Raw genomic sequence first — 21,050 nt, 5'->3', positions numbered from 1 at the left:
CAAGGTTGGGTTTAAAGTTAGTTGTTCTAAATGCTATGCCAAGTCAACATTATATTATGTATTAGTTAGTTAGTATTAGCAAGTTAAATGAATTGAAAAAGATATCTTGATTAAAAAGGTTCCCTATTTAAATGATAATCAAGTGTTAAATGATATTTAAATGATAATCAAGTGTTTTGGTTCGTCATATAAGAAATGATTTGTTGAAAATGAAATTAAAGAAACATTATATTTAAATTGTTTAAGCTTAGCAAAAACATTCTTAACAATTTAAAAGTTGTGCAAACTTTATCAACAATTCAATTCAATTTTCTAATACTTTAGTTTAGACACAAACCTAAAAAGCTTTTCATGTTGGTGAATTTTGACTAGGGCAAAGCTTTGCCGCGTCAATTTGCCGAGCAATAAACATAGGAGAATATTTGAAATTTAATTATGAAAATGCCATAAACCATGTGCGACGGCTAGTTAATCGATTTCCATACAAAAATTTTCCGCCTTTAGCCGAAAATGGGCGTTTAAATGGCCACCCAATGGGGGGCACGTGTCACTTGCTGGCAGGGCAAACTGCTTGTCTCATTAAATCCGTTAAGACGGCAATATGTATGAATATTACGTATACGCCACTTGGTCGATTGCAGCTGTGCTATTGAGCACTATTGAGCAGCAATAGCAATTAGAATTAAAAGCATAAAAATGGTAGCCAAATCGGATTCGAATTTGGACAAAGAATCACAGCGAGTTACTTTGTTTAGGTTTGTTTGCTCATTTAAAGCAATCGACTATTTGCTTATCAAATAGACAAACAGAACAGAGAGGCAACTCTGCAGGCTTGTCACGTGCGTCAAATGTCAATAAAAATGATATTTTCAGTATACAATATGAAAGCATTAATAACAACACAATACAATACAATACGATATGATACGATACAACTCAACTGACGATCGCGCACAGTAGCAAGCAATTAATATGCGGCCAACAAAAACAAAAAATTGTTTTTTTTTTTTTTGATGAACTGCTAACAAGTTGGCGGATATGAGGGCCAATGCCAGGGGCACGGAACAGGGCATTTAACGCTGACAGCGCTCGTAAAACAACAAAATGGCACAAGAAATTGATTTTGGCCATATAATTGACAGGGAGCTGCGTGCACTTGGACACATTCATATCCGTGTATCGCCCTTTTTGGGCTAATGGAATCCCCAATGTCAACCTAGCAAAATGGGACGCCTCTGACGCTCCCGACGACTCGATCTCACTCCTGTCACGGGGTCAACTGCTTGGGCCATCAATTTCAATCGATTTCGATTGATTGAAAGTGCCGTCAACTTATGCCGCCACAAACCATTCATTAAAAAGTCAAAGAACTGTGAAAGAAAAACGTATATAAATCTATACGCAATTTCATTTATATCTCAATTATGTTTTGCCCCTGAATATGTGTAACAAAAATAGAAGAAAAACGTTCCCTCTCTGTCTCTCGTTGTTAAATACCTCCTCTGGCAACATATTTTTTATTATATGAAACATATTTTATGTATGATTTTTATGATTATTTCCGCATAGAACTTCAGTGTGGATGTCGTTTAGCCTGGAGCAGCCATAGAATTGCAATTCAAAAACGAAAAACTCACCACAAACTCAACACGAAATATGCCAGGTTTCGGGGGGCTTGTCGCCTGATACACGAACCAAGCGAAAACCATTACGATTCCGATTCTGAATCGAGCCAAAGCGTTCCGTTCGCGCATTTTGCCATTGAGCGTTGGCCAGCGCGGAAGATTTTTCCGCCTTGAACGCGTTTGAAACAGCAGTAAATCAAAGCCAAATATAAAATTTGTTACAGTACCAGTAAAAAAAAATACAAGCAAAAATATAATCCTAAATCGAGTGCCATATTAATATATATCGTATATTTTGTCAATGAATTGTTCAAAACTAAAAGTTTTCCATCAAATCAAAATTTTATTGCCAACGAAATCGACAAAAAGTGTCAATTGAATTAGCGCTTCACAATTCCTCAAAAAAAAACAAGCCAAATAAACCAGCAAAAAAAAAAATCAAAGGAAGAGACTTGACCAAAGTGCAACAAGTGGTGGGCATCCCATAAACTGGGCCAACATTAAGTAAAAGTTGTGAAAAACCATATAGAAATATATTATAAATGTATATACTCAATCAAGTGATTTGTGACAGTTTAAGTGAATTTCTTAATAATTAATTGGCAACAGTTTTTCAAATTAAAAGGTAATCAAATTTGAATAATTTTATAATTTTCTTCTTTTGACTGTTTAGCTAAACAATTTGCGGTTTGAATGTTTATGATTATACTAAATGATTATTTGTTGAACATTTGTGTAAATAATTTTTTTGTTATTGCTTATGTATGTATGTATGTATATGTATATGCTGGGAATCAATAAAATACACACACGTATAAGCAAAACATAAGTTTATGTTATCCGCTGAATGTTTAAATTTATTTACATACACAAAAAACTTATCAACTTTCACCTGTTGCTGCCCTTTTTCTGTTAATACACTTTTGGCCAGCTGTTTGTCTATGTGTCTGGTCAATTGAGGTGAGATTAGATTTCAATTCGAGAGACCAGAATTTAGTTTTCCATTCGTTTATTTTTGGGATATTTATTTGGAGTGTAGATATATTGTAAATTTGCTTATATTTTCTTATTGTAATTTGGCTACTAAGTTTTTAAGTTTCCAATGAAATAATCAATCATATTCTGAACTTAGAAAGGGCATTTAAAAAACTACGTCACACCCAAAAATTGTTAGCCATTCCTTTAGTTTATTTGTTTATTATTAAACAATTATTAATTGCCATATCCGTTGCCATCATCATGCTTTCCATCAATCCATCTACTAATGGTTCATTTATACATTTTGAATATCAAACAAATTAGCCAAATTGAATGCAACACAAACACACACAAGACTCACCTGTTCGACTGCCCCTCGCCCATGCCCTTCAAAGTGCATTTTGTTTGTAGTTTTACTGTCCCGCTGTTTGAATTATGGCAAAATTGATAAATATTTGTTTCGTTTATTATTGCATTGCTCGAAACAAATCGAGCGAATCTTGACCGCTCGACAATTGACGGTATCTATGGGGTTTACGGCTTGCGAAAACCGCAAAAACTCACGGCATCTGGTGCATGGAAAATCTTTGAGGGGACAATGGCGATCCGAGTTAAAGCGAGTCGAGTCGTCTTTTCTTGATTGCGCCTTTGTGTATAAATTAATTAAATTAAAAGTTTCCGGTTAAGCCTTCAAATGCCAATTGAGGCAAAAGTGCATTTTCATGAATGTTTATGGAATTATAGAGAATCGGCGACATGCAACCATGCAACCTACATGCAGAGAATATTCCACTTTCCTGGCTAAACAGTTCAAGGTTATTCACACCCTTTATCCACTTAACTCAGAAAATAGTCCATGGAACCATTTTCTGAGTTTATAGTTAAATTAAATAGTAAAGGACAATAGCCAGAGTTCTGCAATTGGAAAGTATTCAAGCCACTACTTTATCTAATTTAACCGATTTCAAAGTTGGAAAAGTTTTATTTAAAATACATTTCTCTCGAACCACAAAATTTTTAATGAATTACGAATCATGTTTTAGCAAGTCAGTGATGTTATCAGTAAACATTTTGCAGTGTAACCACAAGCAAATTCTTTATTCATTACTTAAGATGTTTATTTTAAGACTTTAATTTGGCAAGTGTGACATATGTAAAAATGAGTTGGATAAATGTAATTCCTTTCGTCGGAAAGTCTGCAGCCTCTACAGACCATTGAGTTGATAACTTGATTACCTGTGCACAATCGTTGTTGGTATTTATGCTCATTTATGTATATATGTATTTGTGGCACGTTTCTCCATTGAGAATGAATGCCGGAGGAAGACCCTTTGATTTTGGACGCTTCAGTAACATGTGTGCAACGATGCGTATGCGCAACGTTCATTAGGCTGGCACAACGTGGCACCCAAAAACACAGCTCAATCCACATATATATATATAGTATATTTCCATCTCGAATTGCTTCTATAAATACTTGTTGGTACATTTCGTAAAACGACGTCAACACTTGCCAAAATTCAAGTCAGCAAAATATTGCGAGAGTTGCCAAAATCAATACAAGCATAGAGTTCGTTGGTGGACAAATCTGATTTCGAATTGATTATTTGAATTAAAAGTAAGTCACGAAACGTCGTAAACAACAAAATTGAATATTTTAGCATGTACCCCCCGACAACATGAAGACGAGGTGGCAAAAGACGACGACGGGTGGCATAAATGGTTCCAATTAGCATCCAATTAGAAAATAATGTGGCGCTAATTATTTCCGCAAATTTGGTGTCTGCATTGATTTTCACTGGAAAGTCCATAAACAACAACTGAAAACTGTCGCAGATTTATGTGTTGTTTTCAACCCACACCAATCGAAGCCGCCCCACCTCACCCAATAAGCCTGCTAATTTAGCATCCTCATCCCCCACCACCAACCACTTACACAGTCCCATCGTTTTTCCTACTTGTGTGCAGTTAATGTGCAGTTGACCTTGATGTCAACAAAAGACCAAGTGTCAATATTTTGACAGCCAACCGACAAGGCGAGAGAAGGGCCAAAGGGTCGAATGCCTTCGTCGTCTGCACATGATGAATATGTTGGCTACATGCCGCAAATCCTTAATGGTTATGGATGAATTTGACTTTGTCCAGGGTCGGACAGGTGGGGGTAGGTGTAACTCTATGTGTGTGTGTGTGTGTGTGTGTGTGTGTGTATGGCTGTGGGCGTGGCACACGTAATGTTGACATCACTTGGCCATTTAATGGCACCCTTTATGGCTATTTTCTTTTTTACAACATGATAATAAAGAGCTCTTACATTCAGTTGAGTGGAGTTGACGATAATTGAGGGTCAATTTAAGACTCAAATGGATGTGGAATATGTCCTGTAATCAAGTGATAAACATCTGCACATAAGTAAAGTGTAAATCTTGGCTCATTGATAATATTGAAAATTGAAATGCAATATGAAAAGAAGATATTTACGCTGTCTTCCATTTTACTTAAGACTCTTAAGCATCCTTTCATATCTGCTAATAAGATGTGTCAAAAGGACACATCTCTAAAACTCTTAACATAATTTGTCCAGCAAATTCGGAATTCGAATTATTGTTCCACTGACCTTGACGGTCGCTAAACACGTTCATATGTAGTACAATTACATCCTCAAGCCAACACCCACCATGGCAATTACATTTGTTCAACTCGTGAGAAGGCAAAACTCTCAATTTGTCGTTGCCTTGGCACTCGGCACGCGCAATATATACCATATACCAAACCAATTGCATTAAATTTGCATTGATCAAAAGTAAATAGAAATAGAGTGTGCCAGAGAGTCTCCCTTGACAACCAACCTCTTGGCCATTCCCCGCAATTCTCTCCCATTTTTATTCTGTTGCCCTCTATCGTTTCTGTTCATAACTTTCCATTTGTCTGAGCATATAAACATTCATAATGCAATTGCTGTTGCAGCTTCCAGGCATGGATTAGTCCCCTGAAATTATGGCTCTGCCTTTTATATGGAAACTGTTGCCTGTGTGCGTGAGGATATGGCCATGACTGGCATCTTAAGTGGATTACTTGAAATGAGTGGGGCTACAGGATATTGTAAGTCTGCTCTGTCTATGTAATGTTCCCCTTACATTTCCCAGATGACAGCGGTCTCATGCCAAAAGTTATGAGAAATTATTAAATATCAAATACAAAAATAGATGAAAGAATCAAGGAAATCAACATACACATTCCTCTCTCAGTGTGTGTGTGTGTGTGTGTGTGTGTGTGTTGGTTGTTTCTATTTATTCGTAGGTACATATATGTCATCGGCACATCATTGCCAGGGTCAGCTAAGCATTCTATTCTGCACGTGGCACTTTTTGAGTGAAATCAGTGGACTGTATGTATATGGGTACTGTGAGCAACGAAATTTGCCTATAAAGTGTCGTCAATGTGCACACGATGCACATTAAATTCAGTCTCGTGGGCCTTGCGAGAGCCCCATTTGACAATGTTGTAGTAACCGTTTGCCGTTTCAGTCTATTTTGCATAATTAATAAATTCCAAACGATGGCAACATGCATTAATTATGCCATGTCCATTGAGAAAATGGAAAACATCGTTAAATGCTGCAATCAGATCTTGAAATAAACATTACAGTCATCATTGGGTGAAGCTCAAGTGATAATTCAGCCTTTTGGCACCATCAGCAGCAGATAGCCCCCGATATGGTATACATATGAAAATATTGTTTATTGATTAATATCATTAAAGCCCCCTTGGACTATATGTACAATATATTTATATGTTCTCGCGTATATACGTATGACATAGATAGATCATTCATTCATTGCGGCAAACCATCTAATTAATGACTCACAACTTGCTGCCGGTCGGACAAGAAAAACCGTATCAAAAAAGTCGGCAATTAAAAGTCTGTGTCGGGGTATTGAAACAAGTTCAGCTGTTTTGGGATTATACGAGTGTTTTCTAGTTTTATTCCCACAAGGGAGCCGATTTAATGTCAAAAGATGTTCTCTTTATTTGGTTGGGAAAGTAGGAACAAAAGAAAAAATAGTATTAGATAAAATCGACGTATCTAAAAAGTATATTTGAAAGTTATTTAGGTGTATTGCAGTTTCTGTAACAGTATATTTTATATAATATCAATTTAAAGTTAAAACAATAAGGTATATGAGTAACAGTCAATTGTCAGAGTCAAGCCAAATTGGTGTGCCTTATGACGTGTAAAATTCTAACACACTATCTTTGAGAACGTGAGCTTCGACAGAAGGAGAAGGGGTCCAAGAAAATTCCACCAGATTTCTTACTTCAACTTTAAACATATATAAACTAATCACAGAAAAGCACGATAACTGATACTTTTATATATTTTCCACAATGAATTTAAATTCACTTTTGAATGTTATTAGTTTCCTCACTTGCACAAAGAATTATAGTCTTCAAACAATTTGAGTCTAAGTCTCACGTAAGGACAGAGGGGACCAACACAATCTCACTCATAGGGGAGGTGAGGAGCGTTAAAATCTGCTCACGTAATAAATAAACGTCCCCTTTGCAATAATTATATACCAATATGTAGAGACATAACTATAGCCTACTTTTTTCTGTTCCAAAGACCAAGTCTGAATGAATTGTTAGCCATGGCTTACCTGACCACCTGCACGTCGTCACTTGACAATCCTTTTGCCTCTGCGAACGTCATTGTCCAAAAACGTCAAAATGTGAAATTAAATAAAATTCTAAATTGTTTTTTGCTTTTTATATGTCCTCACTCTTTGCTTTCGCCTTATAACTGCGCACTATAAACGCCCGTTGTTTGCTAGTGGCCATTTATAGAATTGATGTTATAAAAAACAAAAAAAAAATAGATATACATATGGAAATAAAATTATATTAAGCAATTGAATGGAAGACTGGGATCGTTTAAATGCAAATGCTGCCTCCTAGCATTAAAAAGTATTTAATGATGGCTTGGTTAGAGATGGGTTTGCGTTTGCCATGGAAATGGGTGGAAGAGAGGGGGGGTTGGCACGGGACTCTTGTTTCTTGTTACGCAGCCTGCATTAATTTATGTGCAATTTTGTTGCGTTCACAAACCTCCGGCGAGATGACGACACAATGCGAATCACATCCGCCGGAAATGAGCAACTTCTGTTCTGGGTGGTCTTAATTTGGCCAGCTAAAAAGCAAACACAAAGTTTTTGTTGCTATTTGCCCTTCTTTGAGTTGTTGCTGTTATTATTGTTTTAAGAGCCTGACACTTATTAAGTTTCAACAAAGTACCCACTTGTTGGCCTCTCTGTGCAGCGGGTTTAACTACAATAGCAACAAGTAACCCAGAAAAGGGATAAGGATAAAGGACGATGATACTCCACCGAATGGTCACGTAGTTTTTCTCTTGTTTTTTTGTTTCTTTTTTGACTGCCCTTAATGAACGGCCCCACACATCATTAGTTGGCTTCGCTACGTCTCCAGTTACGGCAATTGACTGAGCTGGAGGCCTGCTTTTTGGAGGGTATTGTAATTAAATTTAATTGCCAGCCTTGATGATGAACACGATTTCTGACTTATGAGAGTGGAAAATTGGCAGTGACATCTTGCAAAAGGAAGTCGAATTTGTTGCACGACAAACCAGCAAAAATAATGAGAGAATTAAAAGGAAATCCAATTTAAGCCAAGCATTCTCAAATTCAAGTGTTTAGGAAGTAACTCGCAAAAGGATAATAGGAAAGCTCTAATTATAAGTCGAGCGGCTTAGAAAGGATATGATAACTTCCAAATTAGTGTTAACTAAAAGATTTGACTTAAAGAAAATTTAAGGACCCGAAAATAAATTAGGCTTTCGATTTTTGTATCCATCCAATTTCACTCAATACATTGCTTTAGATGCCATTGAAATATTTTTCGAATTTTCGGCTTTTTCTGTTATAATTTTTCTGCATCTTGGGAATGTAATGTTGACAGGGACTTACGTGCTGGGTTGACATGGACATTGGCATTTCCAGGCAGCTCCATTCACATAAGACGACAATGCTGATGCTGCTGCGTAGAATATAATCCCAAGAGGGATAACATCAACGGGAATGGTAAAGGAAGGAATGATGGGGAGGGGGTCAGTCAGACGGCAAATGTAACGAGCTGCGTGTCATTGCGCCAAAATCAACAGAAATGCAAACGATGTGTGCTGTCGTCAGTTTGTCGACAAGGATATAGCCATATGTGGGGCAAGTCCGTGTGTGTGTGTGTGTGTGCGAGTGGGTCTGGTTATATACCCTCACCTTGCTGCCATTTTTGACCAACGCCAGTAAGGAGACAATGACAATGAAATGCCAATCTGCCAAGCCGTTGTAAAACAAGCAAACATCAATAGAATCTTTATTGGTTTTATAAATATTTGCTTGTTGGTTGGTTTTTATGTTACTCTCCTTGGCATCCCTACTCTCACTCTCTCTCCCCCCCCAAACGGGTTACCCCTTTAAAACTCACATAAAACTCCGCCAGCTGCTTATGCAAAGTCATGACATTGTTTCATGTCCTTGACAGGGGACTTTTTTTATACATTAAGCAGCTTTAAAAACTTTTGCTTCTCTTTATTTTTTCCTCCTTTTTGCTTAATCTCAAACTGGACTGGGATTCGCTTTGAGTCAGATGGATTTGGTTGCCTGGCCTGGCCTTACTTTTTGACTCTTCATGCGTAAGCCGAATTCAATCACAGATGCCAGGAATCTTTTAATGGGCACACTTCTAGAAAGAAACAAAAAAAACAACAAAGCAAAGTGAACCACAGTGGGCCAAAGACAAACGACAACGGCAAAGGGCAAAGATGAAGGGAGCTTTGCGCCTTTATGGTTTCCATTGAATAGAAAATGAAATTAAGTTCGCAGCTAGACAAACCGAGGGAATTGGGACTCCAGTTAATGGAGGAAAGCTGGGCTACCGCATCACTTGAACCATGAAATATTACCCATACGCACCCCTGTACAGAAGTCACAAGAGTTTTTGTGGAAGAGGGGGTCTTGAGAGTGTCAGCCCAACATACGGCAATGAGAGTAATAATGCCCAAATATGATGAAATAGTTGGCCAATAAGGAGATAAGAGTGGGACTCGAACCCTGATGATGCTCGCAATTATTTCTGTCAGCCAAGAATACGAAATATTGTGAAATGGTCAAGACAATTTTCCTAGGGCTTGGTTGACTAGAAGTTGATTGATTTGACAGGGATTTCCACCCAACCATCAGTAATATGTATATACTGATACGAGTCGCATTTGCTGTGACCAGTAAACTAGGACATATTGCTTGTTTTGTTTTTTTTTTCGACCACCGGGAGACAGCCTGGGGCCGAAATGAAAAATGAAAACGAAAATACCCATATGCATAGGAAAGACATGACTTGCGGTAGATAACAAACTCATAACATTTAATTACCTACAATTTACTTATATGTTTACACCAAAAACAACAAAAAAACAATGTATATATAGAGAGTGAGAGATAAGACAGGGTGTTGAGTTAATCGGCCGAGCAAGCAAATTGCTGAGCGATTGCGTTCTCTGTCGGTAGCCGCTGGACTATGTAGATAGTTGTATGGTGTATGGTGGAAATCATCCTTTTGCATAGTTGCCCGGTGATTATTCACCTGGGCCTGTGTTTTTTTGCGTAACTCTGCTGTCGTATTTATCTAATGTCGTTGGTGTCTGGCAGCTCATTTTTATTTGTCAACATGCCAGTGCTTTGACATGGGAAGTTCATCATATGTCTATGGGTGGTTTTTGTGCAAATTGGTTTGGGGTTATGGTTAACGGGGACTCTTTGTTTAACAGCCCCCCGAACTAATGTAACAGAATTGCAACATTGCAATTTGGTCAAGCCAAAACCAATACATACATACACGTGATTGAAACATGCTAGATAAATAAGATTGATTCACATCAATTCCATGTAAGCAATGATGTAATACACTTCCGATTCTGATATTGACAAATGCTAAAACAGTCGATAAGCTAAGCTGTGACGTAGGCAAATTTGAGCTATTTATTGTTTGTTTTGCTCAATTGCAGCTAAATTTAGTTGACAAAAAAAAGGGGTTTCCAATCATAACGATAATACGATGAAAAGTCCAACTATAACAACTAACTATAACAGTTTAACAAACTGAAAGCAATTCTCTGTAGTTTTAAGTTGTGGAGCTATTACTTTAATAGAAGATAATAGTGTAGTTCAGTTAAAGGTCTTCCAGATTTGTGTCAATTTCTTATTTGTATGAATTAAATGTTAAGTTAATGGCTTATTGATTTGGTTCTTGGAATTGAAAGCATATATTTGTATATGAATCGAAACTTTATACTCTAATCCATTCCTAATATGCTTCATTCTCATTAGGACAAAAACCTTTGCCTCATAGTAAAAGACAAACAAAAATTTGAATTAAATGAACTTGCCTTCCATTACTTACTTAACCCCAGTGATTAATTGTTATTGAAAAGAATAATTGCAGTGATTGATTTTATACTTTCTTTACTAGATAGACAAATGGACAATGCAAAGCTCAAATAAGATTAAAGCATATAATAGAGTGGAAAAAATTTCCTTTTTGGCAAATTTATTTGCCTTTTTTCATTTGGCTTAGCCAGCAAAGAAAAAACACAAATCATCATGGTGAGGAAAATGGGAAAAATGTGCATTCGCACAACTCGCAGCTGTAATTAAACGTGTGAAGCGACTATGAGTCAGCAATATAGAAAAAGAAAAAATGAAAACGCAACGAAGACAAATGGCCAAAGCAGAACATAGTCAAGAGTGTTGGTTGGTTGTTTTTGGGGGGAGGTTACTTAGCCCTAGGGTTTATCTTCCTTTGCTGCAATTAAAAGCCGCACTTTTGAACATTTAAAACAGATGGAAAATGTGGTAACACACCAAACAGAGAAAACCAGAGCAATCCACCCATAACCAAAATAGGGGCAACAGATTAGGTATGTCTGGGGGTGGTCTCTCTCTCTGCTTTTATCCTCGTTATCGCTTTAGCTATTTTTTATAGTCCGCACTCTTGTGCCAGATAGTGGTCATGTAATAGAAACGCATTTTTATCAACTGGCAAGCAGCTCGAATGTCGCTCTGGAGAGCATCGCATACAATATATGTGTTTGTGGGGGATTATGGGTGGCATAAGACGCAAAGATAAATGCAACGAGCAGAAAACAGAAACTTGTTTTTTCCCCTTAAACATAGAAAAGAACTTAAGGGCCACTTGATTTCGGCTGTCATGCAATTCTTATCGAATGTATAAGAAATATGTTACACATACACAATGTTTGTGTGAAAAGTAAAAGAATGTGCCGTACATCTGGACGTATGAGTAATGTGATTTGATAAAACAAATCGGCTCAGTTTATAATTGTATTTGCCCATCACGTACGCGCTGGGTGCAAAGAAGAACAAACAAACAAAAAATACATGGAATAATTTGTCCTAGCCTTAGTAGACAAACAAATCATATTCGTTATTTGAAAGTCCATTGAACTGATGAGACAGTTTTTTGTGCCCTCTAAACATAATTCATTGTACTTAAAATGGAAATGTCGCCTCATAATATTTCAAAATTTTCCAAAACACTAATTGAAAATGAAATGAATGCAACTCCCGTTATCGACAAAGCTATATATCTTCTGTTAGATCTAAGTATAGAGATTTATGCATAGGCACTTTTTATAGTTGTTGGGGGGGCGTTAGTAAACGTGATAGGTAATTGGAAATTTCGAAATGAAATCATATTTTATTTCAGCCTTATAGATATAAGGTATCTTAAAGTCGTAGCCCCTACTTAAAGTAAGGTTAACGTCTTTTTGTATTTTTTTGAAATTTCTCTCACGCAGACTCGCTGTTATCAAGTGCAAAACATGGCCAAGAGGCTAATTGTATATTGCAAATTAATTAAATCAATAGAGCAACACAGTGGGTTTTGGTGTCCTCCAATAGCAACAAAACCCAATTCCAATTCCAATTGGCCATTTGTTGATTGGCTCCAAATGCAAATGTGGCCTGTTGCTGCTTTGTCTGACAAAGCTTCAGAGTTGAATGAATTAATTAGGCAAAAGCCAATTAAGCGGAACAACTTACGCAAAAAAAGAAAAAAAAAAAACAGAAAATGTCATTCACAACGACACGCAAGTAAAGGTCCTCCGGGGAGTTCAAAGGCGACCAGAATGAGGACAAAGGCAACAAGTCAGACAACAAGAACGGGGTCAAAGAGTGGGTGAGCAATTGGGGGTTTCGTTTGAGACCGAAAACATAAATTCCATTGCCAATAACTTGGGCGCTAAGTGAGTGTGGCTCCCATAAGGGTCGTAGACTGAATTACGGCGTTAATTTGACATGGCCAAAGTTAAAGAGAAGAAATTATGGCACTTTAAGTGCCTTTCATTTCATTTACATACAAAACTGATGACTCGCAACGAATTGATAAGGTTAAAGGCGGCTTGGGGTTTGGCCAATTAAATGGAAAAGGTTTTCATGTCTTGCCGTATGGTGTCATAGCTTGATGATTGATGCAATATCATAGGCAAATGATTGAGCACTCACAACATAGAGTTGCTCCCCGCCCCCTCCACTTTCCCATGACAGTTTCCGTTTGTGAAAGTCACAGACAGCCGGAAGCCAAGAGAGATAACTATTAAATGCCGCATTCACACGCTTTTTGATAACCCATCATGACTTCCTGCTGCATGTGACACAGCTGGAGGCCATAGACCAACTACAAAGTCCCAATGCCATTGTCATAGTGTGTGCACGAGTCCTGCTGCTGTTGCCACTCATAACTATTATCCTGTGCTCTGTTCAGCTCGGGTTGCGGTAAACAAGCCATATCCTGGTCCCATGGAATCAGAGGGGTAACTGGTTATTTATTGAGTGTCTGTATGCCTTTCTGCCCCGTATTTCAAGTTCGATTGTCTGCCAATTGATTTTGTTGCTGCCTTTTGGCTAGTGTTTACTTTTACAGCTTGTTGTATGTATTTTTGTGTTGCACGCGAGCGAGATACGAACGAAACGAGATACTTGTTATTTGGCAAGAAAAATGAGGCGGGAAAAACAACTCAATCGATATACTCTTTGAAACACATAATAAATGATGATTTTGAAAGAAACTTTACAAATGGTTTTTTTTGTACTTTTACTTGACTTACTTTTTAGAAGTTTTAACAACTTTTTAAAAACTTTAGTTATGATGGGAAAACATCGAATTTATATATATTTTTCTTTGCTGATAAGGATTTGCAAGAAAACTAGTTGATGTAGGGTTAGGGTATTCATAATTCACTGAGTTGAAATCAATTGATTACTCTTGTTTTTAGTCACTTGCTGTCAACGTTATCGATATTGAGCTGTGTTGGTCATATTTTTGGCAAATATTTATCAATTTATTGCACTAAAAAATTGCTACAATTAAGTGTGTGTGTGTGTGTGTGTGTATGTGTGTGTGTGTTTGCGACAAACGTGCCGAACATTGATTAATTTTCCTCCTGGACTTTTCTTTTTTTTCTCTTTTTTTTTGTTTTCAGCAGCAAAATAACACACGTTTTTCCCGTGAGAGAGAGACGGAGAGCATTGAAAGGAAAACCACATAAAGTAAGCAACTGAAAAGGATACAAAAAACAGAAAATCAACAACAATAGTCCAAGAGCATGGGAACATGGCGTGCCCATGTGTTACTACATTATTCCTGTCTGTGGCACCAATCAAATCGAGTCAATTAAGAAATTCACGAGCCAGAGAACAATTTAATTGAAATTGTTTGTATTATAACGCGCAGCATTTGTTGGGGGTCAATTAGTTTGTGAGTTCACCGGTTGCTCCGGCGTTTAAGTCGCAATTATGTCCGAGTTTCGTTTCTTCTCGTACACGGACTATGCCTTCACCACGAATCGTTCGCAGAATCTGGTTAATCTGCCGTTCTCACCATTCCACGCTGCAGCCACCACAAAAGAGGAGACAGTGTCCGATAATCCCAGCACCGAATTGAACATTCCCTATACAGTCTTTGAGATTTTAGTGGCCATCGTTAGCATAATTGGCAATGTCCTGGTGATCATAGTATTCCGCCGGGAACGCAAACTGCGCCGCAGAACTAATTACTATATTGTCTCGCTGGCCATGGCTGATTTCTTGGTGGGTTCACTGGGTGTGCCATTTGCGATATTGGCTTCTATTGGATTGCCACACAATCTGCATGCCTGCCTCTTCACCGTCTCGCTGCTTGTGGTTCTGTGCACCATATCGATATTCTGCTTGGTCGCCGTCTCCGTGGATCGTTACTGGGCGATTCTCTACCCGATGGCCTACTCTCGTAATGTACGGACCCGGACAGCAATAGGTAAGTGCAAATGTATCTATATTGTCAGCAGCAATTGTTAAGAGTCACAATTGTGCCTTTGTCTTAGTTCAGTTCCCCCCTTTTCTGTCCTCAATGGCCAATAAAGTGCACATTGTCCTAGTTTTGTTTGAGTTGTGGTTTAAAAGCAAAAAGGCAAATCCTTTGCAGCAATATGGCTAGCAGACATACATTAATGAATGGGAAAAGAACTTTTTAAAAGCCTTAGTTTTAGCTAAAACATAAATATGAAAAACACTATAATGAAATTTTTGAAAAATTATAATGTAGAAAGAGAATCTCGAGTTTTTATATATAAACTTTTGCAGTTTCTTATGTTCGTCAATTCAACACATAATTAATTAGAAATTTGTATTTTATCCACTTGATGGTGGCGAAAGAAAGCCGATTAACTAACAAACATCAGAAATATAAAAAGTATGGATGTATGTATGTACATACATACATATGTATGTATATGCATTCCAATAATTAGCAAAATACTCATTAAACTTTTATATGTAGATGAAGATACCTATACATATTTGTAGCCTTGCAGTTTCTTCATTGTTTATAGTTTGCAATATATTACTAGAAAAATATAATAATAATCAAAATAAACAAAATAGTAAGGAGGTATTAACTCACCCAAGTGGTATTTCTACGATCAGCTGTAGTTACAGTTACGTTACTGATGCCCGCCCCCACTGCTGCACTTTCTTTTATATGCTCTCACACAGCACTCTCATTCTCTATCTCTCCCACTCACTCACTTAGTCACTCTCTCTGAAATTAACTAGCATATGAGAGTCAGAGGTGGAAAGAGGAAGAGAGCGTAAAAATTTGCACGTGCTTTCTGATCAAAAGAGTGAGAGAGAACGACTGAGTACATGTGTGGGAGTGAAAAAGTTACAATTAGAGTGTGAGATGAAAAGAGGAAGAGTGAAATTTTGCTTAGTCATAGAAATTTCTTCTAAAATGGATTATACAGTTATATCCAATTCGGGAATTATATTTTTAATTCAAAGCTGATTACAAATAATCGAAAAGGAAATCAAAACACAAGTGAGAGATCAGAGTCGAACACTTTCATTATGTATATGCATAGGTAATTATCTTTTGCAAGGTTAGAAAAAAAGCTAAGAGCAAATTTTAAAAAAATGCGAAGGTAACAGTTTTTAACACAGTAAATGCAGATGTGTTTGTGTGTATGTGTATCAATTTGTTTCTGAAAGAACATCACATGTTTTTTTTTTGGCGAGTCATTTGCGTCATTTAAGTCGGTTCAAAGCAGTTCAATGACCAATCTAGGACAACAAAGCCAAACAAATGGAGCCCGAGTGCAGGAACAAGTGATGCACATTTGTAGGATGACCCCCTCACATCAAAAGTTGAGTCATTAGACAGATAGATAAAACAGTCGAGTGTCGACTATCGTATGATGCCCCCCTCTCCATCTCCCTAACGGTTAGGGTTCATGTCTGTCTGCCCTTTACTTACTCTGTTTATCTCGTGTTTAGTCATCATCTCCATGTGCTGGGTAGCTGGCAGCATTGTTGGATTTTTGCCACTTTTTGGCTGGCATGCCGATGTGGGCCCAAATCAGGAATGCCTTTTCGTTGAAGTGATGGATTATGACTATCTGGTCTTTTTGTATTTCGCCACAATCATAACACCAGCTCTGCTCATGTTGGCATTTTACACACACATCTATCGGGTAATAATTAAGCAGGTGAGTGTATTAAAATCAGTTACCAGGCACATAAATAGATATTAACTTTGTTATTTCATAACTGAAGGTACGCCAAATAGTGACAATGAATCCAGCCTCGGATCTTAGCCGACGATCCTCGACGGCTCCGATGCAAGTGACTACTCCTGGAAGAGGAGGACATACTGGGACTATGCTACGTGTTCTGGGAGCTGCCCGCAAACGAGATGTAAAGGCCACACAGAATCTATCGATCATTGTTCTATTCTTTATGATATGCTGGATTCCATTGTACACCATTAATTGCATCAAGGCATTCTGTCCCAATTGCTATGTACATCCCAAGTTGACGCTCTTCTGTATTATACTCTCTCACCTGAACTCGGCGGTGAATCCCGTGCTTTATGCCTATCACCTGAAGGACTTTCGTGCCGCATTGAAGAATCTTCTGTTGAAGATGATGGGAGTGGATATTGATCAGCAGGCAGATGCCATTCATCGCTTCTCAATGGCCAGTCAGCATCGCCTACAGTCCATGGACTCCAACATGCGCTCTACGCAGCCGCGCTTGTATGTGGGTGAGTGTGAGTGCGCGTCGTCTTCAAGAAACTATCTGGCCAATTCTAAATGCTCCCTTTTGCCCCCCTTACAGACTCTCCCATCTGGCTAAGGCAACAGCAGGAGGCCTTAAAGAATAATCAGCTTCTGCCCAAGTGTGGCGTAGTCCAGCCATGTTTCAATAATATCAATCAAACTGTGGCCGCTGTGGCTTCTGTTACCACCGAAATGGAACGGGAGATGTGGAACATTATGGAGGCATCCAGTGGAGCTGAGGTGGGCGAAGTTAGCTACGAGTTTCCCCGCACCAAAAGGGATAGCGATCATGATAGCAGTATATCGATTCCACCGCCAGCAAATCCAACACTCACAGGTCAAGGACACAAGGAACCAGAACGTTGTGATAGTGCTTTTTCGTATGACAACCAGAACTACTCAATTAGTGGAGATGGCGATGACGATGATGGCAACGATGACGACGTGGAATTTGAGGATGTATTTGTTCCGCCCACTGGCAACTATCCAGGTGTAGATCCTGTGGAGCTGCGACGTTCCCTCGCCTATGTTATGCGGGAGAAGCTTCGCTCCGATGACACCGACTATCGCCAGCAACAATCTGTCCAGCTTCACGAAAGCGACGAACTGAATGTGACGAATTCTGATTTAAAACAGGAGCGACCTAGGCCCAGGCCTTGTTCCACACAAGTCTCACCGACGAATGGTCCATTGCCTCCGCAGTTGAGGGCCAAGCTCTTGGCCGGTCAGTCCAACAGTGCTCACTGCCTGCCGACCGAGGCAAATGGGACTGTATTTGTCATAGACAGCGAATCGAATGCGTTGTCACTTGGCCAAAAGTCGAAGTACCGAAAATCCAGGGCTCCCACTCGAAACTCGCTAAAGAAGAGCCGTTCATGTAATTGCAATAACGGTGCCAAAGTTCCAGGCCATGGACATATGGCCAATACCTCCAATAATAATCTCAGCGATCAGCAATCGCCTCATCATGAGAGTTTCTTTCAGTCAGTGGGCAACTTTGTGCAACATTCCAATCTCTTTCATCTCTTTCAACCGCATGAGAAGGCAACTACGGCAACTGAAACTCCTATACTGCCCACATCCGATCCTGCAGCGGTCACGCCCCTCGCCCCTGCTGTGGCCCCTCTAGTGGCCAGTGAGGAATTCATATCGGCATCAGCTCCATCGACACCGTCCCATATTACAGCTGCCAGTGTCCAGAGTTGACCAGAGCCTCAGCCTCACAATTAGGCAAATACTCACAAAGTCAAAGCTTTTATTTTATGTTAGTATCGCTATCTCGTTGGCTCTCGCTTGAGTCTTAGGTTATAGTCAATTTCTTAGATGCAGGATTCTGATTTTGATTTAGATTTCAGATTTTAGGGCTATAGCTAAACATGTCTGCGTGTATGTGTGTGTGTGTGTGTGTGCGTGCGTTCTTTGTATGTATAAGTGCAATTCGATCAGCCAATTTAGTGAAATTTGCGCATTTATTTTAAATGTAATTGTAAATAATTTGTTAAATAGAAGTTTTAGTGTTATTCCCATATATGTATATGTATGTATATGTTGTATGTATGTATGTATGTATTTATGTACCTATACTTGAACGTCTGTGAAAACCAAATAAATTAATGAATTTCAAAGTTAAAGTTAAATAAATACTTAAAAATGAAATAAATTAATTTAATCAATTGTTTTACTTCAAAATCATTATGGCATTCAAACTTCGATCCAATTTAGCGCCTACAGTCGCATGAGTTGGCAGTTCCTTTAAAAAGCTTTCAAAGCTTTCCATGTGGAGATACACAAATCTCTACACATACAGATACTTTAGAAAGCTTTTGTCGTTTTTGAGGGTGTTTTTCTCGACTAAAAACCACAGCAAGCTTATTCTAATAAACATATTTCTATTCGAAATAAACGCAAAGAATTTCTGTAAAACATTTTTCATACATATTTTGTTAAGGCCTTTCCATATAGCAATGAGTTTACTGACCGCCAGAGTTTTAAATACATTAAACACTTACTCGTACCGGGAGATAGGTGTCATACGGCCAATCACCATTCAAAATATCGAGATTGAGGAGAGAGATTATCGAAACAAAGTGCTTTCCAGCTCCATCATCATGAACAACAACCAAAATCGTAGCCCCGGCGACGTAACGCTGGACGTATTCACTGGCGTTATCTCGCAAGTTTTTCTCGGCAAATTCACAGCTGTTTTTCCAAAGCTTTTCAAGTGCCAATGGAAGACATATGAAGGTCAGAAGAAGGTTAGTACATCAGTAGATTGCATTCGAGGTGGGTGTGTTTGCGAAATAGCGGCGATTTTTCTATCAAATCTATCTATATCTGTGCACATATAACAATTGCTTATCAAAATTTCCAGTAATTGGAGTTTAACTATATTTCCTTTCTTATTTTTCCGGCCGGCAAATAGTTTTACGCAGACTTCAGTACAGACAACAGCAACATGAGCGGACGCAAATTCTGTGTGGGTGGCAACTGGAAGTTGAACGGTGACCAAAAGTCAATCACCGAAATCTGCAAAACTCTAAGCGGAGCCTCCCTGGATCCCAACACCGAGGTGGTCATTGGCTGCCCTGCCATCTATCTGATGTTCGCCCGCAACTTGCTGCCATGCAGCATTGGTGTTGCCGGCCAGAATGCCTACAAGGTGGCCAAGGGAGCCTTCACCGGTGAAATCTCTCCCGCCATGTTGAAGGACATTGGCGCCGAGTGGGTCATCCTGGGTCACTCCGAGCGTCGTGCCATCTTCAAGGAATCCGATGAATTGATTGCCGAGAAGGCCGAGCATGCCCTGGCCGAGGGACTTAAGGTGATTGCCTGCATTGGTGAGACCCTGGAGGAGCGTGAGGCTGGCAAAACCAACGAGGTTGTCGCCCGCCAGATGTGCGCCTATGCCAAGAAGGTGCGTGACTGGACCAACGTTGTGGTGGCCTACGAGCCAGTGTGGGCCATTGGTACCGGCAAGACTGCCACCCCCGATCAGGTAAGTTGCTCTTAAATGACACAAAATGGATGCAAAGTGATTGAATTTTCCTTCTATTTCCTTAGGCCCAAGAAGTGCACGCCTATCTGCGCCAATGGTTGACTGAGAATGTCTCCAAGGAAGTGGCCGCTTCGCTTCGCATTCAATACGGTGGCTCTGTGACTGCTGCCAATGCCAAGGAGCTGGCCAAGAAGCCCGATATTGATGGTTTCCTTGTCGGTGGTGCTTCATTGAAGCCAGAATTCATTGAGATTATCAATGCCAGGCAGTAAATAATCAATCCGCCGAAGAACAACTGCCGGGAGGACCAAGAACTCTATCCTCCCAATTGCATTAAGCGTTCACTCACACACCCACACCTCGTTGTTACCGCCGGAATGTATGTTTTAATAGAAACATGTAGTGCAAAATTCTTAGTTCAGTTGGAAAAAACCAAAAAAAAATCGCTATTAATCGTACAATTTATAACCATGTGTAACTCATATTATTCTGGCAATAATTACACACATTATATATTTAATTAAATAGGATCATGCGAGTTTCATTCATATTATTAATTTATAAATGCCACCCAAAAAATAAATGTTAAATTTTTGATGGAAAGTTTATCAAGCGAAGTGAACTTTGAATTGAGACTAAGTAGCCTTTGGCTAGATTATCTTTATATTTCATAAATGTATTAATAGTTCACACTGCTTTTCGTCATACACAAATGCACATCGCTCTTATATTAGCTATATATTTTGAGTTTTTGTATAATTTTGAAATTTGC

At 38.8% G+C, this 21,050-nt stretch overlaps 2 protein-coding genes across 5 annotated transcripts; both read left to right on the top strand.

Annotated features, from left to right (window-relative positions):
• The first annotated feature begins 1,745 nt into the window (after positions 1-1,745).
• On the top strand, positions 1,746-18,829 carry LOC6650145. 3 transcript variants are annotated; one of them, XM_002073398.4, is made up of 5 exons: positions 1,746-2,250; positions 14,173-14,981; positions 16,499-16,710; positions 16,778-17,267; positions 17,342-18,829. In XM_002073398.4, exons 2-5 carry the CDS (start codon positions 14,483-14,485, stop codon positions 18,487-18,489), a joined length of 2,349 nt encoding a protein of 782 aa, XP_002073434.1. In that variant the 5' UTR covers positions 1,746-2,250; positions 14,173-14,482; the 3' UTR covers positions 18,490-18,829. The 3 variants fall into 3 exon arrangements, with proteins under 3 accessions (XP_002073434.1, XP_023035898.1, XP_046866984.1); XM_023180130.2 differs by having other exon boundaries at positions 16,778-17,273; XM_047011028.1 differs by having other exon boundaries at positions 14,170-14,981; positions 16,778-17,273.
• A 422-nt stretch (positions 18,830-19,251) lies between these two features.
• Positions 19,252-20,808, top strand: LOC6650144 (triosephosphate isomerase). Of its 2 annotated transcripts, none has more exons than XM_002073397.4 (3): positions 19,252-19,538; positions 19,706-20,278; positions 20,344-20,808. In XM_002073397.4, exons 1-3 carry the CDS (start codon positions 19,392-19,394, stop codon positions 20,548-20,550), a joined length of 927 nt encoding a protein of 308 aa, XP_002073433.1. In that variant the 5' UTR covers positions 19,252-19,391; the 3' UTR covers positions 20,551-20,808. The 2 variants fall into 2 exon arrangements, with proteins under 2 accessions (XP_002073433.1, XP_046866978.1); XM_047011022.1 differs by having other exon boundaries at positions 19,534-19,566.
• The last annotated feature ends 242 nt before the right edge of the window (positions 20,809-21,050 follow it).

Source organism: Drosophila willistoni, chromosome 3R (genome assembly GCF_018902025.1).
Source record: "Drosophila willistoni isolate 14030-0811.24 chromosome 3R, UCI_dwil_1.1, whole genome shotgun sequence".
Taxonomy (NCBI): Eukaryota; Metazoa; Arthropoda; class Insecta; order Diptera; family Drosophilidae; genus Drosophila; species Drosophila willistoni.
The sequence above is the reverse complement of the archived record's forward strand: the minus strand, read 5'-3'. Positions and strand labels throughout refer to the sequence as shown.